The following is a 27,839-nucleotide window of genomic DNA, read 5'->3' as shown; positions in this document are numbered from 1 at the left end:
TTATGAAACCAGTAATAAACATACATATGTTGACCAAACATAAAAACATCAATGCAGAGTACTAGCATTAAAAATTCCTGTGTGAGTAACATTTGGTCTCATCATTGTCCCTACTAGCACTGTTGGTGTCATGAATAGAAGCACTTCTAACTGAAGACATCATCATATCCTTAATGTTTTGTTTGGGGTTTTCTTCTAAGTCAGTTTTTATTGCTCCAACTTGTGCTAACTTCCATTCAAGCTCTGTAACAATAAATAATGACAAAACAAAGAACTGAAAAAAAATCAGATACAGTAACAAAATGCATTTATACATACAATTTGCAAATTGTTAAAAGCTTTTTAACAGGTACCAATGGACCGGATTGGTAATTGAATTTTCAAATCAGACAATCAAAAAGAGATTAGATGAACTATGACAAGTGAAACATGCAGGTAACACCATGTCACAAGTAGCTATTATATGGAGTTGGGTACCTATAGGCCTTTTGAGTCTTTTTGTTTCTACTGTGAAAAAGGCATTCTACCACCTAGATATCCTTTTCAAACACAGTGATTATTATAACAGGATTTGTGGGCTTGATTCTTGTCCCTAAATCTTTTTGCAGATGCCTATCACAGCCAGGGTCTTTCTCTCAACATTGGGAAAACCAAAGGTACTCTACCAGCCCTCACCTGCACAAACTACTCTTCAAACTCCACAAATCACTGTCAGCAGAGGACCCCTGGAAAACGTGGACTATTTTCCATTCCTGGGCAGCCACCGCTCCCAAACAGCCAGCATTGACACAGAAATTGAATACAGGATCCGCTGTGCCAGCACATCAAACGAGTTTTCAACGATAGGGATCTACAAACAGGTACCAAGATCTTGGTTTACAAGGCAGTTGTCATCCCCACCCTTCTCTATCGGTGTGAGACCTGGGTAACCTACAGATGACATCTCAAGCGGCTGGAGTGGTTCCAGCAGCGCTGCCTCAGGAAGATTCTCAGGATCATCTGGGAAGACTGACACACTAACATCAGCCTTCTCTCTGCAGCCAACATCAGCAGTATAGAAGCACAGATCATGAAATACCAACTCCCCTGAGCTGGCCACTGCGTACATATGCCTGACACTCGCCTCCCGAAGCAAGTACTCTTCTCTCAGTCAGTTAAGTTAAGTCAGGGAAGAAGGGCTTGCGGAGGACAGCGGAAGAGTTTCAAAGACATACCGAAAGTACATCTTAAAAAGGGAGGCATCAACCCAACAGACTGGGAGGACTTGGCGCAGAACAGAACACAGTGGCACCACACCATACACCAAGCCACAGCTCACTTTGAGGAGAACTGATGTGCTCATGAGACAGAGAAGTGACAGAGGAGAAAAGAGAGGGCACAACACTTCAGCCAACAACTATGTCTCTCCAAGATGACACCTGTCACTTCTGTGGGAAAAAAAGAATTGGTCTCCTCAGCCACTTAAAAACTCACCAATGAACCCCCTTGGCAGATATCATCCTCGCATCGAGGGATAGCCGAAGAAGATCCTTTTCAAACACAGTTACTATTGTATCAGGATTTGTGGGCTTGATTCTTGTCTTGCACCAACTTTACCAACTTTACATTTATAGTTCCATTGAATTACTCCTTGTTTAGAGCATAGAAAGAGTTGGTGTGTGTCTACATCCAACTATTAAAAGCCATGTTAAACTACAATAGAACCTTGCTGGGGTGACAGTCTATATTAGTACAGTTGTTTAGAAAACAGCCCTTGTCCAAACTGGATTACTCCAGGACATCATTTAACCCTTCCATTCAATGGAAGATCGAGCAAGGATTGGCCAAGAAACTAAACAGTTTCCTATTTTGCCATTTCTTACAAACCAACAATTCTACTGAGAGCAAATCTGAAATGTAGAGTCAGGCACAGAACCACAGAATGTCCAGTATTAAAAATGTTATTAGTGCAGCAAACAAATTGCATAGAAGATTTTAGTACTGGCAGTCCAATATAGCTTCTCAATACCTCTATCCACATTGAGATTTATTTGAATTGTGGATAAACCGTTAATACAGATTTTTAGAAAAACTGAAATATTTCCACCGATAGTTTTTGCACAAGTATAGGGTAAAATCTTGAGAGCTACAGAGAACACACAACACAGCAGAACCACCACAATTAAGCTGCACAGTGGGGCTTGGATACATAGGGGGCACATAGCATGATTTCAGAGGCCTCCACAAGCCACAAAGCCAAGCTCTACAATAGCTCATTTTCTGGAAGTGAAGGGTGTTAGCAGGATAGTAGTGGTGGGACAGGGGCATGGCCTATGGGTTCATGAACTGTGCAAAATCTCTACAAACGTGTATAAAGGGAAAACAGTAGCAGACAGCCACTACTCCAGTCTGTGTGTTACAGTAGCAGGCATGCAGCAAAGTGAATATGGCTATTGTGAACAAAGAATCAGCTTTTTAGCCCCATTCATGTGTGCCTGAGTACCTGAAGTGTCCACCTTAACATACTTGTTCATATGTGACTCAAACTGACAGTGTCCTTCTAAAGAGCTGCAGTGAACATGATTGCTTGTCGCATATAAACCAAGTTATTTTCTCATAAGCATCCTTGATGGAAATACGGATGTGCATTCTTTAAAACAAGAAACCCAAATGAGCTTTGAACACATAAGGGAGAGATAGAGGCTACTGTTGCTACCTGGACCATAAATCTTTTGATATATTTTAGTCTTCTCAAACCCAAGATGGGACACAGACCACTGTTTCTTTTTGGAATATGAAAATAGTGGGAGTAGAACTCCTTGCCTTGAAACTAACAAAGTACCACTACTGTGGTTCCTCGCCACAAAGAGAATCTCTTCTTTAAGCATCCTGTGAACAGGAGACATGATCTTCTACAGTGACAAATGATTCTGCATGCCTCACTTTAGGTGCCTAACATGACACTTTAAATAGGCTCAATTTTCAGCACTTTTGGAAAATCAGCCCACACAGAATGTCCCAAGTTGTGTACCCAAAAATTGAGGAACACAAAAAACACTTGTCACATTAGAATATCTTGGCTCATGACCTTAAAATTGGATGGAGAAATGGAAGTTGGTACTCAATACAAACAGGAAGTGAATCACATTATCCAGGTTGGTTCTCTCTAAAACCCAGCGATCCATGGTAATTCCACTCCATTTTGAAAAGAAATGACTGATGTAGTCTTCCTACTGGGAAGGAAAAGGTTTAGAAAACAAGCCTGGGACTGGAGTATCAAGCATCATATCAAATCTATTGACTAGAAGATAATGAAGTTTACTCCTGAGGGAATTCTGCGCCACTGCGTGTGTGCAGAATTTATGTCCCCCACAGATTTCTTTGCTTCTCTGCAGAAAAATAACTTTGTGATGGGGAAGCAAAGGGAAGCCACAAGAGTGGTTATGTGACCCTCCCCAGCAACATGTTTCAGGTGCCCAAGGCAGCCGGCAGAGAGGTAAATCACTGTGGGGCAGGAGGCAGGACTGGGGAAAACCCAGCTGGTGGCTCCTACTCTGTGCCAGGCTCAGCCACTAACCACAGCTGGGCTAAAGAGGACAGGACTTCCTCTTCCCCTGCGGGGCATCCAGGGCTGGGTTAAACCCACCCCCAGATTTCTCCCCCAGCTGCAGGAAGCTCTGAAAACTCCCCCCAACCCTGCTTCCTGCACCCATCACTCGTCAGCTGCAGGGAAAGGTTTCCCTATACACTGAGCTGCTCCCCCATCCGCCATGCATCCAGACCCCCTCATACCCAGATTCCTGTGCCAAGTCTCAACTCCCTTCACTCAGAACCCCCACGATGAGCCCCACTCCCCCTGCACCTGGACCACCCTGACAAGCCACCCACACCTGGATCCCCAACCCATTCCCCCAGCATCTGGACCCCCACTGAGCCCCCCACACCCAGACACCCCTGCTGAGCTCTATACCCCCACACCCACCAGACGCCACACGCTGAACCCAACCACCTTCACCTGGCCCCCCCTACAGAGTTCCATTACCATTGCCATTACCAGAACCCCCCAACAAGCCCCTGTGCATCCAGATCCCCCCCCACCCCGAGCCACCCATACCCAGTTTGCCCCAAACAGAACCCTCTCAAGCCACACCTGGATCCCCCACACTAAGCCCCTCTACACTTGGATCCTGCCTTGCTGAGCCTGCCTGCCCAAATGGAGCGTCAGGACCTTGGAGTATTTCTGGGGTAGGCCCAGTCCTTGCGCTGTGTTAGGGTTGGGTGCAGCCTCATGGCTGAGTTTGTGTCCCAGGGGGGAGCTGCACAGTGATCTCCCACCTCTGTGGAGCCAGTGGCCTGTGCTTCCCAATGCCATGCTGGAGCCTCCACATTTATTGACAAATAAAATTTGCAGAATTTTGCAAAATTTTTAATTTTTTGGTGCAGAATGACCTCAGGAATAGAAGTTGTAGGAGCAGAAGATGATGAGGAAGTGTTTTAAACTGCTTCCCTTTGTGCTGCTGATATTAAAGATTGTGGTGTAGAAGTTGCTGGGTGAGGAATAAGGACTTCAAGGCTCCATCCACCCCAAAAGCTTAATGTAATTTCTTCCTCTGCTGAAAAGTGGGAAGTTAGAGATGCATCCCCTCCCGGGTTCCAAAAGCCTCAACTGCTTCTTCAAAACCAAAACTAGTTTCCATGCCTTCTGGGGGGCTAAGAACTGTAACTGTCCCATTCACAGCTGTCAAAACCTCCAGGTTTCACCTGACATGTTGTACAATGGAGATCTTTGTCAGTTCAAAAATGTGCAGCAAATGGGTAGCTTAACAGTTTGGGCAGTATAAATAAAATTCAATTTAACATAAAAAAGTTAAACAAAACACTAAACTGATTTAACTGCATGAGAGAGAGAATCCATGCTGTTTAATTCCAGGATCTCTGCTGCATAACTAAGGTCTAGTGTGCTTCATAGGATATGAGCCTGGGTTCAAGTAAACAGTGTTTCTCGTAAGGGTCTGTCATGGAGTCCCCGGGCGATGCTCTGGAACTGCTCCCTACAAAGCCAGTCAGGACTCTGGTGAAGTCTCCTTTCTGTGAGCAGACTGTCTGCAGGGCAAAAGCTCACACAGCTTCCACCTTCCTGGGTCTGACCTCGGAGCACTCAGCATCCTCTGTCCCTCCGTGCACTTCCCACAGCGAGTCTGCCCAGGCGGGGCTCCTGGGGAAGCCAGAGGGGCCTGCACCCCAACTTCACAGTCAGACGTGACTCTCAGCTAGCCAGTAAAACAGAGGTTTATTAGATGACAGGAACATGGTCTAAAACAGAGCTTGTAGGTACAGAGAACAGGACCCCTCAGCCAGGTCCATTTTGGGGGGCAGTGAGTCTGACAACCACGTCTGCACTTCACTCCTCGTCCTCAGCCTGCCCCAACTGAAACTCTCTCCAGCCCCTCCTCCTCTGGGCTTTGTCCCTTTCCCGGGCCAGGAGGTCACCTGATCTCTTTGTCTTCAACCCTTTAGTTCTCACCTTGCAGAGGGGAAGGGCCAGGCCATCAGTTGCCAGGAAACAGGGTGTTGGCCATTCTCTGGGTCCAGACCCCTGCACACACCTGCCCTCTAGGGCTCTGCAACAATCATACACCCTTATCCCACCACCTAGATACTTAAGAACCGCATAGGGGAAACTGAGGCACCCACACAATATTCAGAGAAAACATTAAGAACAGTCCCACTTCGTCACAGGGTCTCAAAGAGAGGTGCTATTAGAACACCAAGAACTATATTTAAGGATGGGAACAAGAAATCAAAACAACAGGTTCAGTTTTTCCCACTGCTTTTAGGAACGTGGACTTATCCACACAAAAGTGATCCACTGCACACATAACACAACCCTTCTCTCCCACAGACTTCCTTTGTGAACTTAGGCAAGTCATTTAGTCTTTCTGTGCCTCAGTCTCCTCCCTCCAAAATGGAGATGATAGTATTTCCTTATCTCAAATGGGTGTTGTGAGGATAAATACATTAAAAAGATTGTGATTTGCTCAGATATTATGGTAATGGGGACCAAGTAAGCACCTACAATATAGAGACAGATAGAACAGTGTTGCAATAGCTGCAGAATATATATAAATGGAACTGGAACTTGGATAGTTTAGGACAAGACAAAAATGCTTGTCAAGGGATCATCAGATAGTAAATGAGGTTTTCTCCCAGTAGGGGTCATGCAGCCAAATGTGGAATGGTGGGTATATGGGAAAGGCCCCTGCATAGCCTGGTCCCATGGAACTGGGTTGAGGACTCACACTTAAGAGTGAATGTATACCCTTTTTTAGATTAAATCCTCCTCCATAGGAAAGATCAGATGTTACACAGGTGCCATCCCCACCATACCTACCTTATGTATAGTATTGCAAGCTATCAACACGTACTAATATTTGTGCTACAGTAGAAATGCAGAAGCTTTTATTAACAGTTAATTCCTAATTTTTCCTGTTTAAGGTACAAAAACACTATCAAAGACTGTTCTATCCCAAGAAGTGATTTTAAGAATTGATGATTATTAACTACATTAGATTACTATAAAATTATTTTGAACATATTTGTTATATTACCTTCTATTTTAAGATTTGTCCCTCCACATTCAGTAATTCCAATGAACCTGCCTTTTATCTGACCATTTCTGTACACAAAAATTGTGGGTAAACATCTGTCATGGTAGTTTTGAATACAGCTATTCACAATGGCTTTGATAAACTTGATTTCTGGAAACTTTCTGGCTAGCAGGCTGAGATGCTGGTTAACTAGTAAGCACATTGGGATGCTAGAAAAGAATGGATAGGTTTGATGAAAGTTCTGACACAACAGTCTGAAACATGCAAGAAAATACTTAGAATCCATACAAATAACCTTTCAATAATAGAGTTTTTACATGTAGTCAGTATGCTTCTACTTTGCTCTATAATGGGACTTCCACTACAGATTTCCTGTCTGGTTTCTCCTACAAGGAGTCTTATGGAAAAAGGCTGTTGAAATAAAAACTGAAAATATTTACATGAATGTCAAGATACATATATTGTTGGTTATTACTGCTATATAAGTTCCATGTGTTCTGAGTTTTGTTTTTTTTCCACCACCGACAAACCTTAGTCTGTGTCCACTTAATGCAGTTTTTGTATTTGAGGTTTTAATACACTTACGTTTACTCTTATTTGGATATTCAGTTTCACAGTTTTACATTTGATATTTTAAATTATTTTCCCCCCAAAGAACTCTAAATAAAGTAAAATTTTAAAAGAAAATCTCAGTATGGTGGTATGGCTACATCATGTTGGTCCATGGCCTTCATGCCTGGATTTTTGTAACACAAGAGAGGGTTACTCACCTTGTGCAATAACTGAGGTTCTTCAAGATGTGTCCCCCCTTGGGTGCTCCACTGTAGGTTCGGCAGCACCTTTGTGTGTGGAGTCAGAGATCTTCAATAGCAGTGCCCATTGGACCGCACATGCGCACATCCTCTCCCCCGTGCTGTGCATGGGTAATATAAATAGTGTTGTGCGGCCAACCGCCCTCAGCTTCTTCTCTAACGTAGAGCCCAAACATTAAGCTTGGAAACAGAGGGGAGGAGGGCAGGTAGTGGAGCACCTGTGGGGACACACATCTCGAAGAACTGCACAAGATGAGTAACACAAGTTACTGCACAAGATGAGTATCCCTTTCTTCTTCGAGTGATGTTCCCATGGGTGCTCCACTGTAGGCGACTATAAAGCAGTGCCCCTAGCTGGAAAGTTGGGACTTCAGAGTGGCTGGTATCGCGAGGACAGGACCTTACGTCTGAGAATGGTGTCCATCAAGGAATCTTGCAAGATGGCATAATGTTGGGCAAACATATCAGAGGACGCCCATGTGGCAACCCTGCATATATCTATTATGGGAACGTTATTGGGGAATGCAATGGAGGTTGAGAGCGCTTGTGTGGAGTGTGTCCGGATAGAGGCAGGTGGTTGCTTATTGTGAAGTTCGTAAGACAGGCGTATGCACTGGGAAATCCATTTAGAGAACTGTTGTTTAGACATGGCGGAGCCTTAAAAGCATTTGGCAATGGATACGAACAAGCATGGCGAGTTCCTGAACGGTTTGGTTCTATCCAAGTAGAACAACAATGCGCGTCTCACATCTAAAGTGTGGAGAGCTGCTTCTTGGTAATTGTTGTGTGGTTGGGAATGAAGGAGGGGAGGTGTACAGGCTCATTTAGATAGAAGGACGTTATAACCTTCGGCAGGAATTTTGGGTGGGGACGGAGGGTCACTTTGTCCTATAAAACACTGTATATGGCGGGTATGCCATAAGGGCTGATATTTCTCCCACGCGTCATGCTGAAGTAATCGCGATGAGAAAGGCTGTTTTCACTGCTAGACGAAGCAGGTTGCCATTGGCTCTAATGGACGTCTAGTCAGAGAGCGTAGGACAAGGCTGGGGTCCCAGGATTGGGTGGAGGGACGTAGGTCAGGGTATAGGTTTCGAACACCCTTAAGAAAACTTTTGACAAGGGAGTGTGCAAATACTGAATATCCCTCAACAGGGCAGTGGAATGCAGTAATTGCAGCCAGGTGCACTCTAAGAGAACTAAAAGCCAATCCGTGCTGTTTGAGTTGAAGGAGGTAGTCCATTATGGGAGGTAATGGAGCGCAGGCTGCATCGACCTGTCTGTCACCACACCAAAGTTGGAAAGTTCCACTTGTGGGGAATAGGGTATGTCTGGTAGAATCGCACCTGCTATTTATCAAGATATGTTTTACTGAATCTGAACTGGTTATTTCCAAATCCTGGAGTTACGAAGGAGCCAAGCTTTCAGGTGGAACATCTGAGGATTGGGATGGTGAATGCATCCCCTGTCCTGAGAGAGGAGCCACAATGCTCGGGGAAGGTTTATAGGCTGAGAGAGTGTCATGCGAAGCAGGTACGTGTACCAGACTTGTCGTGGCCATGTCGGTACTATTAGTATAACCAGAGCTTAATCTTCCTGTATCTTGCGTAAGACTCGGAACAGGAGGGGAAAAGGGAAGGCATAAAGAAGTGGCACATTCCAGTTCATAAGGAATGCATACCCAAGTGAATCGCGTCCCAGGCCTGGTCTGGAACAAAACTGAGGACAGCAGGTGTTCTCCTGAGTGGCAAAAAGGTCTATGGTGGGATGACCCCATTGGCAAAAGATGGGTCGTAGTGCTCTCATGTTAAGCTGCTTTTCATGCTCGTGCAAGAAGGTTCTGCTCGGTGTATCCACGGTCGTGTTCTGATGTCCTTGGAGATACGCAGCAGAGATGGAGATGTCATTGTGGATACACCAGTTCCATAGCTTGACCGCTTCTGAGCATAGGGAATGGGACTTGGCACCTCCTTACCTGTTGATGTAATACATGCAAGCGAGGTTGTCCGTCATTACTCGAACAGTCTGGTTTCTGAGGAGTGGTAGGAAATGTTGGCATTGTGGACCACCCTCAGTTCCAGGAGGCTGATGTGTAAGGTGGTCTTGGTGGGCGTCCATCTGCCCTGTATAATGTGCTTGCATGGATGCGCTCCCCAGTCAAAGAGGGAGACATCAGTGGTAAGTATGATAGTAGATGGAAATTGAAGAAAAGGGACCCCAGCACAGACACTGTCAGGGCACTTCCACCACAGTAGTGAGTCCTTGACCTGGGCTGGCACGGACAGGAGTTTCTGAATGCTGTGTTTGTGAGGAAGATATACTGTATGGAGCCAGCCCTGAAGACACCACATGTGCAGTCTTGCGTGTCTGACCACAAACGTAGCTGCAGCCATATGTCCCAGAAATTAGAGGCATGTACGTGCTGAGATTTGGGGGCATGCTCGGGCGATTGTGTTGTCGCTGTGAACCTGTGAGGTGGTAAAAACGATCTTGCCTGCTTGGCATCGAGTACAGCACCAATGAATTCCAGTGTTTACCTTGGAGTTAGTGTGGACTTTTCAAAATTGATAAGGAGGCCCAGTTTTGTAAAGAGGGTCATTGTAGCATGGACTGCTCGGAGTGCTTCGGTCTCAGGTGGCACTTTGAGAAGGCAGTCATCTAGATTTGGGAAAATGGTGGTGCCTTGTTTGCAGAGGAAGGCCACTACCACTGTGAGTACTTTGGAAAAACTTATGGGAGCTGTGGATAGTCCAAAGGGTAGTACCCTGTACTGGTAGTGACCATGGCCGACAATCAATCATAGGAAAAGTCTGTGAGCAGGGTGTGCAATATGAAAGTATGCATCTTGTAGGTCAAGGGCCAAGAACCAATCCCCCTGTTCCAGTGCTGGGATGATGGTGGATAGGTTGACTATCTTGAAACATTGTAGTTTGACAAACTTGTTGAGATTGCAAAGGTCCAGTATGGGGCGCCAACCACCAGACTTCTTTTGTATCAGGAAGTAGTGAGAGTAGAAACCGCATCCTCTGTATTGTGGAGGGACTGACTCTATGGCTCCCAGTTGAAGAAGATGTCTCACCTCCCGCCACAGGATGGGCTTGTGAGCGAGGTCCCTGAAGAGGGACAGGGACGGGGGTTGGGTGGATGGTATAGCTAGGAAGGGGATGGAGTAACCTTCCATTACTATTTCCAGGACCCACCTGTCCAAGGTAATGAGCATCCAAGATGGTAAAAATGGAGCTAGGTGGTTGCCAAACTGTCAGTGTGTAGATGGCGTTACAGATGGTAGGGGCAACTAGAGCAGGCAGGAGGTTCTCTGGACCTTGACCACACCTTCAAATTTGCTGCTTATTAGAGGGTGTTTTCGACAGTGTCCCTAGTGCAGGCAATTGTCTGTGCCTGTTGGGAGGTCGGTGACGACAGCGTTGGTTGTCAAACTGCCGCTGTGGGTAGTATGGCTGAGGTAAAATCATGGAGGGAGCTGATATTTCCCTGATCTTCATTTTGGCTGTGGTGCATATATACCAAGAAATTGTAGAGTGGCTTGGGAGTATTTCAGTGACTGTAGGGAGTTGTCTGTGTGCTCAGAAAAGAGATTTTGTCCCTCACAAGGGAGATCCTTAACCATATTTTGCACCTCCTTAGGGAATCCTGAAAGGTGCAACGATGATGCACGTCCCGTTACTACCGCAGTAGCAATGGATCAGGCAGCTGTGTCAGCTGAGTCCAGGGAGGCCTGCAGGGCCGGGTGGGCTATTAAGTCACCTTCCAAAATGAGGGGCAGGAATTGTTCCCTTTTTTCCTCTGGCAGATTCTGGCAAAAGTTCCTCCAGCTTAGAATAATTTTTATAATCATATTTGGCCATAAGAGGCCTCATAGTTGGAAATTTGAAATTGGAGGGTAGCAGATTTATAGGATTTTCTGCCCAGGAGATCTACACATTCCCAGTCTCGGTCAGGATACTGGATCAGGATTGGCATTGATGGCCCTTCTCTTGCACCACATTCACCACAAGGAAATTCAGGGCAGGATGTAAAAATAAAAACTTAGCATTTTTTGCAGGTACATAATATTTCGTATCTGCCCGTGTCAAGGTTCCTTCCCCACTCTGAACTCTAGGGTACAGATGTGGGGACCTGCATGAAAGACCCCCTAAGCTTATTTTTACCAGCTTACGTTAAAACTTCCCCCAGGTACAAACTGTTTTACCATTTGTCCCTGGAACTTATCCTGCCACCACCAAAGTGTCTAACAAAAATAACAGGGGAAATGCCCACTTGGAAATGTCTCCCCTGCAAAATATCCCCCCAAGCACTACACCCCCTTTCCTGGGGAAGGCTTGATAAAAATCCTCACCAATTTGCATAGGTGAACACAGACCCAAACCCTTGGATCTTAAGAACAATGAAAAAGCAATCAGGTTCTTAAAAGAGAATTTTAATCAAAGAAAAAGAAAAAGAAAAACCTCTGTAAATCAGGAAGGGAAATACCTTACAGAGTAGTCAGATTCAAAACACAGAGAATCCCTCTAGGCAAAACCTTAAGTTACAAAAAGACACAAAAACAGGAATATACATCCCATTCAGCACAACTTATTTTATCAGCCATTTAAACAAAACAGAATCTAACACATATCTAACTAGATTGCTTACTAACTCTTTGCAGGAGTTCTGACCTGCATTCCTGCTCTGGTCCCAGCAAAAGCAACACACAGACAGAGATGACCCTTTGTTTCCCCCCCTCCAGCTTTGAAAGTATCTTGTCTCCTCATTGGTCATCTTGGTCAGGTGCCAGCGAGGTTATCTTTGCTTCTTAACCCTTTACAGGTGAAAGGGTTTTTCTTCTGGCCAGGAGGGATTTAAAGGTGGTTACCTTCCCTTTATATTTATGGCAGCCCATCTGCATCTAGAGGGGATAGAGGCTGGAGTCTGCCAAAGAAGGTTTGCAGTGTCAAGTAGTGCACCATTAATAGGTAGGGCAATTTTTGTTGTTGAGGAGGTATGGAGAGTGTCAATCAGTTCATGTTGTTATTCCTTGACCTCCTCAAATGGGATGTTTAGGGTGTCAGACATTCTACGAAACAACTCCTGAAAGTGACAAAAATCATCAGCCACTGTGGGAGGTGCTGGCATGATGGCTTCATCAAGTGAGGATGAAGAAAACATCCTGCTCTCCTTCCAGTTCCTCTTCCAGTGGTGATATTTGTGGAGGCTGTGGTTCTGGAGGTCGAGAGATTGTTGAGGAGGGGATTGATGGAGGCTGGCGTGTTTGTAACGGTGGGGGATTACCAAATTGTGCCCTATACATGGCCCAGGGGCCCCAATGTGGCCAGTTAGAGGGAAAAGGAATATATGGTTGCATCCATGGGGGCCCCAGAAAAGGCTGGGTGCCCTGAATTGTGGCAGGGTAAGGCTGGTAAGTTGGTGTCAATTGCCCTGATGTTGATGGGGCAAGAGAGTCTTGATAATCACCCTCATCCTCCTCAACATCACTAAGGAAAGAAGGTGCTGTCTCTGTTGAAGAACGTGAAGAGTGTATTGATTGAGAAGTGTGTGAGACTTGGGACATCTCCTGTCTGAGGAGTGGAGAATCCAGAGTGTCAGATATAGTGAAGTCTGACAGCTGTGTGAATTCCTGTGGGTGATCTCTCCTCAGTGCCTGTGTTGAGCAGGGTGCCCTGGTGTGATATGGAAAAGAGTCAACAGATGGTGCCAGAGAGCTTTTCGGAGTCAGCTTTAGTAGGAGTTTGCAACCGTGCTGGAGTCTTTCTCCGAGCCGAGAGCTTCAGGGCAGTGCGTAGTGTTGGGGCCAAGGGCTTCACTGGAGCCAGCTGTTTTGCAGGTGCCGGTGTCAACGGCATCCTAGGCACCAGAAAGGAACCCGGAGCCACGAAGGGGGTAAAGGGCTCACTTTGGTCACCCACAACAGGCGATGGCACCAATAGCTGCTGTTTCACCTCGGCATGGTCCTTAGACTTACTATCAGGGGCTGAGGTAGTCAGTCTAGGAGCAGCCTTGTGGCTCCTGTCAGAAGCAGTTAGTACCACGGTTCTAGCTGGGGACGGCATTCCTGCAGTTTGCATCTCAGGAGCTGTGGAAGGGACCACTCTCTTTTTAGTGTCATCCCGGTCAGAGCATGATCTTCTCTTACTCGGGCGAGGGGAGTGAGGCTATGTCTACACTACTGCAGTAATGTGACCTATGCTACGCAACCCCAGCTACATGAATAATGTAGCTGGAGTCGACGTACCTTAGTCCTTCAGGAAAGAACCTCACCCTACCACACTGCTGATCTGCTGGAGTGAGAGAATGAAAGAAAAAAAAAAGGCAGCAAAATCCTTAGAGTGGAACCCTGAAGGAGGGCTGCAGAGGAACGTTTGCCCTCCAGCACAATTCATGTCTGCCAAGTGCCAACAGTAGCTAGCAAGAAAGATCTTTTGCATTACCTCTATGTGAGTCAAAGGTGAAGAAATCCTATGTATTGCACTGATGGAGCAAGGAGGACCAACACAGGAGAAATCCTATTTTCTAAGATTTCTTTTCCCCGTAGTGAGGATATGGTAAACTATTTTGCATATATCGTCTTTCTTATCATCTCATCATCTTGAATCTTTTTTTGCTAAGTATTTTAGAATCTTAAATACTTTTGAAAAAATATAATCATAGCATTACCTTGATCTATATAGATGAATTACAACCCACACATCCTTCTGAGCATTTGTGACTTCTTTCACATATTGCTCACCAGAAATTTCTCTCAGCTCCCCATATTTTTGTCTTTTCTGAAGAATTTTCCATTCTTGCAACCGTTGTTGCCTATTTCAGAAATAAAAATTATTTGGTACATTTTTTTAATATTTAATTTACTGTAATATCAATTTTGTATCTCTTAGTTCCTTTGAATAAACCCATCATCATTTATGTTTGAAATATTACAACCATGATTTTCAGCTTTTAGTACTTCATCCTGCTTTTAGATAGATACTGCTGTACATTTTGGAAAAGTGGCAACTGTTTTTGAAATGTGGTGCCAATTTTTTTAATAATCTATATCTGAATGTCTTTAAGTTTTAATGGAATAATTTTGTGCTAGAAGGCTTCAGTGCTGGCATTTAGTTAGTGAGACAACACTTGAAGATAGGAAAGAAATTATATGTACTTACATCACTCTAAGGAACATTAAGGATATAAAATATTAAGGAAAAGAAAGTTTTCGCAACAGATTACATGTCTGTATTGCTACTGCAGTGAAGAAAAGGCAAACACCACAAATTCAAAAAAGGCCACAAATGTTTTTATGAATTTGAAAACAAAATTATGTATTGTGTAAAGTAACCCAGAGTTTAATACCTTACTGGTGCACAATTTTGTAATGAAAATTTGAATGCAAAAGCACCAGGTGGCAGTCTTCATTTATAAAAATAATGACAATGTAGAAAGTGAGAAAAATTCACAGCCAAGGGCCAATATTTATTAAAATTTATTGAAATAAACCATGTCATTGTCTTAAGTCAGCAGCTTTTTCTTTTAAAAAGTATTAAACAAAATATGTTTAATATATTCTTACCATGATGTGTGAGGATTTAGGTGCACAACTCTGTGATTTCATGAGAACATTCTTTTAAAATTCTTTCTTTCTCTCATAAAATAGCAGTAGAAAGTTGGAATCAACACCAGTCTAGTATTTCTAAATTGCTACTATTTTAGCAGTCTAACAATACAGGAGTATACTATAATGGGCATGGTTCAAATCCAGTTCTGTTTTTTAGTTCAAGTGGATAACTTTATCACACTGGTACATTTATTTTGTATACATCTGTTGCAAGGCATGCCTCCTACTGAACTAATGTCATGTTGCAGGTAATCCCTGCCTCAATTTCTCTTCTCTCAGGCCCCTTTAAGAATTCGACACAGTTCAAATGAATGTAAGACAAAATTCCCCTGCTTGGTTCTACTTTGTCAAACCCAAAATAAATGTGAATTGTGTCTCTTACATTGGGCTCAGGGGTTACACAGTCCTCCCCCTTCTGGCTGGTGGTCTCTGGGAGATTTTTTCTCATGGTCTTGAGAGAGCTTCTCTCTCTGTAAGCATCTCCCTGTAACGGAGCTGAGTACTCGTTATACAATACCATCCAGAAGGCAAAGTAATATTTTTCTAACTAATAGTATTAATTTTTAGCTGAATATTTAATTTTCAAATATATAAATATGTAGGTAGATTTTCTTCCTTTCAGTTTGTGGATGGGATTTTTCTTTATCCCATATGTGTGAAACATCCTAAATAACAATATGTATTGTGAATATGGCAAGAAACATCTTACTGTACCTATACATTTCAAGAGCTTTCATATCATCCTCATCAAAGTCATCTTCAGCTTCATTTAGTTCTTTAAGAGTCATTCTTTCATATGGTTTCACTAAAAAGAACAAGCCAAATAGTCAGCTTTTGTCCACTAAAAACTATGCATATTTCAATATTGTTATGTGCAGAATCTTTACATTCAGGCAGGAGAGCAATATCAGTGTGAAAAACATCTCATGTCTCACCTATGAATTTGGCCAACACTGGAGCAACCTTGTGCAAGAAAGAGAAAAATAACTGAAGTTTGAGTAACTATAAGTTACTTTATATGCTTTGTCATTTTCATATTATGTTGCTCTCAGACAGCATGACACATGTCTGTATTGGGTTAAATTTTCATAGGAGCCTCAGATTTCCCATTTTGTTCCAGCCATTTTGCATCTTTCAGGTAACGCAAAGTCTTTGGATTTTGGCCAGAAGCGGCCAACAGAGAATTCCCCCTACAACAGGCGAAACTCCCAGTGTCTTAAAGCAACTTGCGCTAGCTCCTACACTAGCTGCATCCCCACCACCAATATAAAGGGCATGCTGGGAGTCGGAGGAGGCAGAGTGGGAACGAGGCAGGGGCATGACATAATTCTGCTCCTCTCCACGAATCCTCCACTGAGATAAGATTCCCTAGACTGCTCTAACTCATGCTAGGATGGCTGGCACAGAATCAGGGAACTGTAAATAGCTTCCTGACAACCTCCCAAAACCTACATCAAACAAAGCTGAGGAAGAGGGCAGAATTGAGCCTGCAGTCTCTACACTGGCACTAGCAGTTGTGCACATGGATGTTTTGAGGCACTGTACATCTTTGCTTTGGGTTCACATATTGACTAGATAAGCATAACTACCTAGGCCCCAATCCTGCAAACACTAAAATGTGTTTAACTCTGCACAATGAGTAGTCTTATTGAACCTCCTGGCACAGAGTTAAACACACGTGTAAGCATATGCACGATAGATGTGGGCATGCAAACTAGGCCCCTGAGGTAATAGGGTATGAAAATATTTGATGTGCCAAGCAGTGGACACAAATTCAGAGGTCTCTTGAAAATTTTGCCCTTATTATTTTGGGTCACATACACTGTGTAAAAATTTGTTTTGCAGTGCTAGATACACAAAACACATGGGGAGTTTGCAGTACTGGAAATCAGTGACAAGAAGATAATTTTCTGAGACATATTTTCCTCCTGAAGACTGATTTTCTGATTCGATCCCCTTTGTTCTTACCAGCCTGTGTGGGTGGATAACTGATCAGTAGTTTGTCTGAACGTCAATATTGCTTATGTTAACCACCCTGTGGTTTTTCTTTCCAAAGGTGAATTATTGATTTGTTATTTTACATACCATGTACTGTAATATTTGTTATTAGCACATCTATATATTTTATTGTGCTATTATTCTGTTATTTTACAAGCATATTGCACTGAATAAAATAACCATCTCAAACACAAATAAATGAAAATTAAAAATAAAAAACACTACCAAATAAAATAACCAAAGTATTCTATTTTTCAGAGTAGAATTATCTTAGAATTTTTGTGTCATGATAAATGTTTCTGAAGAATCCTCAGATCTTCATTTTGCTATATTAAGAGCATACATTTTAAACTTTACTTGCCCTCTGCTTCTTTCTGTAAACGTAAAACCATTTCTTCAGTTTCATCTTTTGGCTCATCTTTTGGAGGTAGAATTCCAAAATCTCTTAATATGTCATTCCATTCCGTATCTTCATTTGGATCCTATTTTGAAATTATGGAACAAAACAAAAATCAACAGATTAATCTACTCCCATATTTTTGTTTAAACAAGAACGTTCCCTTTTGCACTTTGACATATAATAAAGGGCATGACATTACAATAAAATAGGTCAAAATTATAACCAAGTCTGGGCAAAGAAAAGACAGCAATACATTCATGGACTATTCTGTTCAGGAGAGAACTTGATATCACAACTTCTGTATTGATTGCTAAGGAGGAAATATTTAATTTATGAATATGAAATGTAAAATCAAGCATAAAAAATTGAAAACAAAAATAAACTTTCTCTTAAATCAGTATTAACATTAAGAAGCCACCATAAATACTATGACAAATGGTTCCTTTTTATAATATAGAACACATGAATGTGGAATTCTAAAATATATGGCAACACCAACGGGACGCTCAACAGAAAGAAGCCGCTTGCAATTTGACAAAATTATGTTTTTATGTCATTGACATTATCTATGCTATCAGAAGCATCTGTTTATTATAACGATTTATTTTGGAATGATGGAACATCAGAGTAGGACAACTGATGTATATCTTCAGATATGGACAACAAGAAAATATTCACTTATTGTCATAACAGATTTCTAAATTAGGTAGTTAATCAAAACATGTACAGTTGACTCTGATATACTACCTTATTTGTAAATGCCACAAAGTTTTATGGTGGAAATAAATAGCACTGTTTTAACATATAAGACAAAAGGTTATACAAAAAAAGTGCTTTATAAACACCTGAACCAACATGAAATCCCTGGGAAGGAATATGATACCTATGAACAAGAACACTACACAAGAGCTTTCACATAATGAATGCTATTTACTTTTTTTGCTTGTTGGGTAAATGCTCATAAACCATTCCACAAACGTGTCACAGTCTAAAATCCCACCACCCAAATGCTAAAATATATGGAGGACTTGTGACACCTTAGAGACTAACAAATTTATTTGAGCATAAGCTTTCGTGAGCTACAGCTCACTTCATCGGATGCATTCACTGGAAAATACAGTGGGGAGATTTATATACACAGAGAACATGAAACAATGGGTGTTACCATACATACTATAAAGAGAGTGATCAGGTAAGGTGAGCTATTACCAGCAGGAGAGAGGGGGGGCATGTTCTCTATGTATATAAATCTCCCCATTGTATTTTCCACTGAATGCATCCGATGAAGTGAGCAGTAGCTCACTAAAGCTTATGCTCAAATAAATTTATTAGTCTTTAAGGTGCTACAAGTCCTCCTTTTCTTTTTGCAGATACAGACTAACACGGCTGCTAGTCTGAAACCTGCTAAATATATATATATCTCAAAGTTTGCTAAGGGTGAAATCATTCCTTTAGCACTTAGGGGAATATATACCTAAGAAAGCCCCAAAAGACAGAAAATGCAACAGTACCACCAGGCAAGAAGAAGAAAGTGGAGAGGCTGTACAGGGAGACTTCACAGAACCTTGAGTACCATTTCATGTCATCTCTACATGAACACAGAAGAGGAGTGTTGAAGATTTAGGAGTGGCAGGTGTGTAGTAGTGGTCCATGCAATTCTCATAGAATCTTCATTGATAAATTGGAGAGAGTCCATAGAAGAGCCATGAGAATGATTGCAGGATAAGAAAACATGCCTTATAGTGAGCAATTCAAAGTGCTCAATCTGTTTAGTTTAATGAACAGTAGGTTGTGATAACTTGATTTCAGTCTGTAAGTGTCTACACGGGGAACAAACATTTAATAATGGGCTCTTCAGTCTAGCAGAGAAAGGTATAATATGATCCAATGGGTAGAAGTTGAAGCTAAACAAATCCAGACCGGAAATAAGGTGTACATTTTAATGGTGAAAGTACATAATCATTGGAACAATGACAATTTTTAAATTAAGATTTGATGTTTTTCTAAAAGATATGCAATAAGAATTATTTTGGGGAAGTTCTATGGCCTGCTGTTATAGAGGAGGTCAAACTAGATGATCACAATGGTCCCTTATGGCCTTGGAATCTATGAAATGTGACATCTCAGGGGGCTGCAGTCACTACTATAATCTAGCTTTTGCAAGTACCCAGTGCCCAGCCGCTAAGATGAGGGAAAGAATCCATCCCTAAAAAACCCCTGCACTGGTTCCCATTACAAAGTCCTTGTATTCAGATTTCGAACTAAAAACTACAATTTCACTCAAATGATTAGCTGTACCACTTGAAAGATCAATTTTTGTATTTTTCTTCCCTTCTTTGAATTTAGTCATTTTGTCACGAAGTCTTCCAGCTAGGCTAGCAACTTCTATTAGCTTTTCATATGCTGCTGAACTGTAAGTGTGGATTTAAGAATAAATGACATTTAATCTTTCTGTTGTGCATAAAAATTAGTCTGATTCATGATTTCTCAAGTGGGGTCTAAAAGCTCACAACTAAAATTGAAGTAAATGGGAAATTAAATGACAATTTTGACTGTTGCTATATATTCTAAACAAATTTAAGTCCACTTTCTACCTTTAAATACTGACCAACAATGAAGCAATGAAAATATCTTTAGTGTTTCATTTCTATTCTATAATCACATTTTCTCCACAAAATTTTTTGTATTGTAGGAAAATTACACTAATATTTCAGAACAGAACAAAATGTTTTGGCTTATTTAAGTTATAACCTACATAGACATAATAAAAAGCTGCTCAGATTTCAGCAACTGATAAGGAGCCAAATAATGCAGCTTTACCTGTAGAGGGCAGGAAAACAACAAGCCTAGAAGAATGAGCCAAAATTTGTAAGTGGGCAACGGCTAAGCTTGAGTGGCATCATCCCCTTCTCTCCTTCCAACTCCACAGAGGCACATATGTAAACTTGGAAAAATTAGATTTTTATCAGTAAACATAGATTTTACTGCACACACACAAATCAATACAAAAATGTTTCCATCAATAACAGAAATGTACAGATAAACAAAGTAAAAAAAGTGCTGCTTGAGAACTTATTAGAGTTTGCCTTAAGGATATTTACTTTGTATATTCTGACATGATGTTGATAATTGGTATTTTAATGGTTATCAAGCTTTAACTTTTTGAATCTCAATGTCTACAGTCAATAAATATTTATTGTCTGACCACGACCCATAATGTCCCACAACTGTGAAAATTTAAATTGCTAAAAATAGAAAAGAGTGCTTAAAATTAAAAATGTTTATTATCCTTCAAAATTATATTAAAAAAAACCCTACAAAATCAAAATGTCACATTTACACGTGTATAATCTATTCACATCCGGATGGTCACAGATGGGTTCAGTGTGGGGCCTGAGGAGAATTGTTCTCTGTACCTTCACTCCCCACCAAACCCATGGAGATTTCTTCATATAGGATAATGCTGACCCTATCAATATGATCTTAGACTCAGAGATTTTAAGGACAGAAGGGACCATCATGATCATCTAGTCTGACCTGCACATCGCAGGCCCGAGAATCCCATCCACCCACTCCTGCAATAGGCCCATATAAATTGTGACTGAGTTACTGAAGTCCTCAAATCTTGATTTAAAGTAGTGGTGGGCAATCTGCAGCCCATTTAAAGTAGTGGTGGGCAATCTGCACGTGGCCCATCAGGGTAATCCTCTGGCAGGCCACCAGACAGTTTCTTTATATTTGCAAGGCTGCCCACAGCTCTTAGTGTCACGGTTTGCTGTTCCCGGCCAATGGGAGCTGTGGAAAGCGGCGTGGGCTGCAGGGACGTGCTGGCCGCTACTTCCTGCAGCTCCCATTGGCCGGGAACAGCAAACCGCGGCCACTGGGAGCTGCGGGCGGCCATGCAAATGTAAACAAACTGTCTGAAGAGGAGGAAGTGTTAGTTGGAGGAGTGGCCTCCTGGTCTAAAGCCTCCTCTGTTTCCTCAAAAGTCCCTCAGGGGGTTCACAGAGTCCTGTCTCTGACTCCAATGGGGAGCTTTTCTGTCTTTCCCTGGAGATACTGGGACGCTTGAAATAATGTTGCCTATATACTGCCCACAAGTCCCAATATGGCCACTGTGGTGGGAATGGCATTGGTGGTGGCATCCATGGATGCCCATACTATCCCTGAGTGCCAGCTCTGGAACAGTGCCCTGGCTGTTCCTTTAGATCTGGTCTGATGATTCCCTGGATGAGTGAAGAGCGGTGTGAAGAACAGAATCATAGAATATCAGGGTTGGAAGGGACCTCAGGAGGTCATCTAGTCCAACCCCCTGCTCAAAGCAGGACCAATCCCCAATTAAATCATCCCAGCCAGGGCTTTGTCAAGCCTGACCTTAAAAACTTCTAAGGAAGGAGATTCTACCACCTCCCTAGGTAACGCATTCAAGTGTTTCACCACCCTCCTAGTGAAAAAGTTTTTCCTAATATCCAACCTAAACCTCCCCCCTGCAACTTGAGACCATTACTCCTTGTCCTGTCCTCTTCTACCACTGAGAATAGTCTAGAACCATCCTCTCTGGAACCACCTCTCAGGTAGTTGAAAGCAGCTATCAAATCCCCCCTCATTCTTCTCTTCTGCAAACTAAACAATCCCAGTTCCCTCAGCCTCTCCTCATAAGTCATGTGTTCCAGACCCCTAATAGTTTTTGTTGCCCTTCGCCGGACTCTCTCCAATTTATCCACATCCTTCTTGTAGTGTGGTGCCCAAAAACTGGACACAGTACTCCAGATGAGTCCTCACCAACGTCGAATAAACATCTCCTTCCTCATCGTCGCCCTCCTCCCTAGAAAAAGGAGGGGCAAATCTGTTTGTTGGTGTGTGTAACAGTGCTGAATGTACCGACGCTATATTGGTACTGAGAAGAGGTGATACTGGTGCCGGAGCAACTACTAGATCCTTACGTCAAAGAAACTGCTGCATTCCAAGAGATCTCAGTACTGAAGATGGCATTGGCAGTAACTGTTGTGGAACCGTAAGTTGTTGCGGTACTGGGAAGATCAGTGCCATGGATGTCTGTACCAAAGGAGGTAAAATAGACTGGCACCGCTGTCTCTGCGCTATGTGCCAGAGAGCCAGAAGATGGTGCCGTAAGCTGAGGCGGTGCCAAAGGTGCTCGGTACTGAGTGTTTAGCTGCTGCAGTCAGTGCTGTAGTAGAAGGGCAGTCTTGTCTCTGCTGTCCTTCTGAGAGCCTGCCCACTTAGGGTCTTAGGCTTTAGGGGTTATCTGCTGTACCAGAAGATCTTGCTGACCTGTAGGTACTTAGCTGCAGTGCGGTCAATACTGAGGATGTGGAGAAAGTTGAAGAACGCTTCTTTTCCGAGGCTCCCTTTGTAGGAGAAGTGGAAGCTCTCTTCTTTGCCCTTTTTCTGGGAGACAGGTCCCTCCCATGCAGAGTCAGTGGAGGAGGTCTGTCAGAAACTGAAATAGGCAACTGATGACCAGGAGAAGTTTGTGGTCCCGGATCAGAGGCTAGGCAGAGAGATTTCTCCATAAGAATTCATTTAAGTTTAAGGTCCCTCACTTTCCTGGCATGGGCCTTAAGATTGTGGCAATGGGAACACTTCTGATATACGTGCATTACCCCCCAAGCAGTTGACACACTGGGAATGTCTGTCTGAGACTGAAATTGCCTCTCAGCAGGAGAGGCAACATTTAAAGCCAGGAGACCTGGGTATTCTCAGGTAAAATTGTCCCCAAGAGGGGTGAATGAAATGTAAAAATAAAAATAAGATATATGTATTTTTAATGGGGAGAAAAAAGGAAAAAAGGGAACAAATGCTAACTAATTATTCTATCTACTGTACTATAGCGCTAATCCTATATCTAAAGGTAAGTTATGCAGAGGCACTGCCGAAGCTCCAACTCAGGTTAAAGAAGGAACTGAGGGGGCGTTGGCCGCACAATGCTAGTTAACCGCCGCTACAGGTATGTCGACCCAAAGGGCGTGGGCTCGGATACACTCAGTGAAGCCACATCAGGTGCATAAGTATAACTGGTTTTATTGCCAAAGTATAATAAGCTTCCCAGCCTTCACGTGTTACTAAATACGTGCTTTCCAGCAACCAAGCAAGCAGGCAAGCAACAATGCTTATGCCCCTTCTGCTACGGACAGTCCCAGACCCTCCAGCCTTGTCCTTGAGGGCTTATAGCAGGCGCTGCTTCAGCATGGGGAATTCCTGGGCACTCACAAGGCCAGGGTCTGCAGGTGAGACTGTTCATCTAAAGCAATTCGCATAGCCGTTTTTAATCATCATCTCCTTCTAAGGGGGCGGCGGGGGGGTGTACATCCACAAGCAGGCTCTGGCAGGAAACACTACTGTTTTTCTATTCCCACACATAAATCTCCTTATCTTTTTTCTTGTTTATTCAGTCGAGTGGCTGCAAACCAGCCCAGCCAGTCAAAGCCAGTTCACTATGCTCCCCCCGAACTACGCTGTAACAACAGCCCAAGATAACTTGCAGTCAGCACCAACAAGGTGCAAGATGGGGCGAGCGCATGTGTGGCCCAACCAAGTACTGCTGTTGAAATTCTCTGACTAGAGGCGCAGGGGCGCACAATCACTTGAAGTGGAGTACTCACCGGGACATCACTCAAAGAAGAAACTTTATTTCTCTATAGCATTTGAAAAGGAGATTTGAAAAAGCTGTCCTGAAGTACTACAAATGGAAAGCCAAAGGTCAGTGCACTACAATATGACATCTCCTCATGCTCATGGAAAACATTTTTTTTAATACCTCAAGTAATGTCCAGATATACATGCAGATTTCTCTACATGCTGCACCTATAGAAGCTGCTAGAAGTGGAAAGCAAAATCTATAATGAAGACAACCACTATGTGGTACAGAGGAGGCAAACTTTGACTAATCCTTATTTTGGAATATTTCCACTGAGTTCACTGGGAATTTTGCTTGAGAAAAGACTGCAGGATCAAGCCTCACATTTGTTTTGTCACTCACTCATTGACCAACAGTACATAGAGCTTCTGATGGGTCCTGTCATTTTTTTCCCCCTTAGACCCTGTATATACACAAACTTGCACTCTTTTAACATGATTGGTTGAAAAACCACACTGTTACAGACCTAGCTGAGTCCCCCTCATGGACTGTCAATTGGTCTGTCGTACCCCACATACTTCCAAGCCAGACGCATCTGGGCACCATTCAGTCACCATTTCTAACTCTGGGCCTTTGAGGCACTCTCCCGGGTGAAGACCTCCTGTCTAGCCCCTCTTCTTGGGATACAGGACTCAACCGTGCAAATGCCTTAGGCCCTGAGACCAGTGCTCTGACTCCTGGCCATTCATGAATGCTCCCCCGAAGTCCACCTCCATATGAGCTCTGGATTATATTTTAAAGCCTTGAGGGACACTGTGATGATTCGGATAATCTGTCCATACAATTTATAAATTCTGGGTGAGATTATGAACTCTTGGTATGTATCTTTACCAAGCTGTGGGGACGGTGGGGCGGGGGTAACTGTCATCTCTGTTTTGCCTCCATGCTGGACTGACATTCCAAAGGTGACTGGCAAAGGGTTAATAAAGATGGTGGTTGACTTAAGGGCCCAACCATTGACATACAATTGCTTTAGACAAATGGCTGATCCCTGCCAGAGGAACTGGCTTAGCAGGGGAAAGGTCTCTTAGCACGGAAGTCATCTGTTGGGACTGACCAGGAAGTCACCTGACAGAAAGTCTGAAAGGCTATAAAAGGCTAGGAGCTTATCTCCTCACATTCTTTGGCCATTTTCACCTGCTCAAACTGAAAGGAGCCACAGGTAGGACCCTTATTAGGCAGGGGGAACCCTGCCTTTCTGACACAGATGGATCCCCAAAAACTCCCAAGGGAAGAGAAATGTAGTGAGGGGCATTGTGTTTAGGAAATTTGTTGTTTCCTAGGTGAGCTGTACTCTCTCTTGTGCTTCATTTCTTAAGCAAAAAGCAATGACGTTAGCATTCTGTGCAAAGTGTCTGGGTGTGTTGTGTGTCAAACTTTGTCGCATGTCTCTTGAAGGAATTACACTGTAAACTAGAAAGCTCACACCTTTGGGTGGACTTCTTAGAAATGGTGAGTCTGAGGAGCCAGCACTGGATCCAGGGACTGGGTTGAGAAGCCACATGGGGTAAGCTCTCAGGATGGGTGCTAGATACATGGATCTGCACCGCGAGAGACTCCAAGACAGGGATATTGGCCAGGGCTCTATGCCCAAGGGGGCTCCGCAAAGCTAAGTTGCTCAGGCTTCGGCTTCACCCCCGGTGGGAGGGTTGGGGCTTGAGCTTTCTGTTCTGGGCCCCAGTGAGTCTAATGCCGGCCCTGCTTGGTGGACCCCCTGAAACCTGCTCACAGCCTCCCAGGGAGCCCCAGACCCCTGGTTGAGAATTGCTGCTTTATTAGATAGGAAAGTTAACTAACTATAAATGTACATCCTAGTTCTTGTTTTATTATTTTGTTTTGTATTGCAACCATTTGTTTCCATCAGACTCATGTTTCCAATGGGACTTCTGTTCTTTCTTAAGTAAACCCTCTTTGATTTTATTGTAAGTGCTCATAAGTGCAGTGTGTTATACAAGAATGATGATTTAACATAAAACTCATAAACTAAGGGTTCAATGCTCCTTTGGGAGCAGAGAATCTGGGATTTCTGAGAGAAGCCAGTACCAGGCGCTGGAAACCACAGGGGAAGGCTTCAGACAGACAAAGGGACCTCTTGTTAACCTGCAAGGCAAAGACATGGCTGGCAGAGCCTGCAGGAGAGTGACTGAGTGGCTTTACGGCTGGTGGTGCCAGGGAGCTAACCTCCAGTCACCATAGGCAAGAAACCCTACAACTAGAGGCAGTGGGTAACAAGCTGACTCATAGTCCTGGGTATCCTGAAAACCATCACACCGACTCCTCCATCCAGTCAAGTCTTCAACACCTTCTTGCAGCTTCCCTGCTACCCCCACCATGTCCACATCTTTGTGGCACTCCCTCCCCAGTGCATACTCCCTCCCCAGCTTCCCCCACCTCTGGCTGCAGCGTCCACACCTTCACACATCTGCTCATACACATCCATCCACACCGCTGTACAGCTTCACACCTTGCTGAGCAGCCCCCCAGCGTGACCCTTTTCATCCAGCTTCCCCAACAGCATCTTCACAGGACTGCTAGGTGTCTGACACCGCCTTGCCTGAAATTACACATCTTCCCCCCGGCCCTGCCTGTAGGTGCAGGAGGCCTGCACTCCCCACAGCTCTCTCACCTTCATGAAGCTCCCACTCTCACTTCTGCATACAGGTGATTCCCACACCCCCCCCTTAGCTCACCCCTCTCCTCCCCCACTCACTCTTCCCCTTTCCACCTCACTCCCTCACCCCCCCTTCCCCAGCTCAGCTCTCGCACCCCAACACTTCCCCCTCCACCTGGGCTCATCCCCACCCCCAGTTCTCCTGCAGTGCCGGCGGCTTGCCCTCTCCGAGTCAGGCTCTGCTTTCACCTGCATGGCCCACACGGGGGTGGGATGGGGGGGGCATTCGCTCTCCCCACCGATGCAGCTGGGTGTACTCGCGGGTGCGGGGAGGGATGTGTCAGGGCTGGGCCCTGCGGGCGGACGGAGGGGCGGGGGTCGCGTGGCACTGTCCTTGCCGCAGAGCAGATCCCGCCTTGGCTGACGCTGTAGCACGTTGGTGTGAAGCAGGCGCGAGGCCAAACGGTTGTTTGGCCGCTTAGAACTGCCTCCGCTTAGACACAGAGGAGTGGGCGGGGCCATGAGAACGGTTATTTGCGTATTCAAATCAGTGTCCCAGACGGCTGGTAGAACCTGGCCGGGCTACAACGCGAACGGGCGCCCGCTCCGAGGTTTAACGGCCGCTGCGCGAGCTCGTGACGCTCTTCTCTCGGTCGGGTTCTGGAGGGGGCCGCTGGGCTGCCTCTCGCCTGTCGCTGTCTCACGGGCAAATCCATCCGCCGTGAAACGCGCGGGAGCTCAGCTCCCGCTGCATCCAGCGCTCCCCCAAGCTCTCACGGCTCGAAGGGCCTCGCGTGTGCACCTCAGAAGTGCGTGTTTGCGGTGGATGTGGAAATACATAGCGCGAGTCAATGTGTAAATAATGTGACCCCTTACACCAGATGCACCGAAAACTGGCACGTTCTCTGTGCTGAGTTCCCACCTCAGTGGCTACATTCCCTGGGTTATGTCAGAAGAAGGCGATTAATGGACCAATGCAGCTGGTTCCCTCCGTCACCAACGCTAAATTGCAACACACAGGGACGTGGGGAAGGGTGTGCGACAGTGGCGCTCAGTAAAAACAGCTGCACGTGGTAGACTGCGTGATCATTAAAATTGATGGTGGCATCAGTCCTTTAGAACCTTTTTTCTGTACCATATTAATGAACCTATCTGGCGCGG

General features: G+C 44.2%; 1 protein-coding gene across 1 annotated transcript; it reads right to left on the bottom strand.

Annotated features, from left to right (window-relative positions):
- Window positions 1-67: 67 nt before the first annotated feature.
- On the bottom strand, window positions 68-22,220 carry PDCL2 (phosducin like 2). Its single transcript, XM_077816165.1, has 7 exons — window positions 22,192-22,220; window positions 19,646-19,820; window positions 17,371-17,491; window positions 15,726-15,816; window positions 14,072-14,215; window positions 6,588-6,796; window positions 68-243 (listed from the first exon to the last, which is right to left on the bottom strand). Exons 1-7 carry the CDS (start codon window positions 22,218-22,220, stop codon window positions 68-70), a joined length of 945 nt encoding a protein of 314 aa, XP_077672291.1.
- Between the last annotated feature and the right edge of the window lie 5,619 nt (window positions 22,221-27,839).

The sequence above is a fragment of the Eretmochelys imbricata genome, chromosome 4 (assembly GCF_965152235.1).
Source record: "Eretmochelys imbricata isolate rEreImb1 chromosome 4, rEreImb1.hap1, whole genome shotgun sequence".
NCBI lineage: Eukaryota > Metazoa > Chordata > Testudines > Cheloniidae > Eretmochelys > Eretmochelys imbricata.
The sequence above is the reverse complement of the archived record's forward strand: the minus strand, read 5'-3'. Positions and strand labels throughout refer to the sequence as shown.

Bases quoted from the DNA above. Each gene is read 5' to 3' on its own strand.
- PDCL2 (XM_077816165.1), bottom strand. From the start codon at position 22,220: ATGAGGAAGGAGATGTTTATTCGACGTTG. The intron at 15,817-17,370 runs GCAAGTAAAGTT...TGTTCTTTTTAG, and splicing joins TTTACAGAAAGAAGCAGAGG to TGAAACCATATGAAAGAATG. The intron at 14,216-15,725 runs GTACAGTAAGAT...TTTCTGAAATAG, and splicing joins AAAGCTCTTGAAATGTATAG to GCAACAACGGTTGCAAGAAT.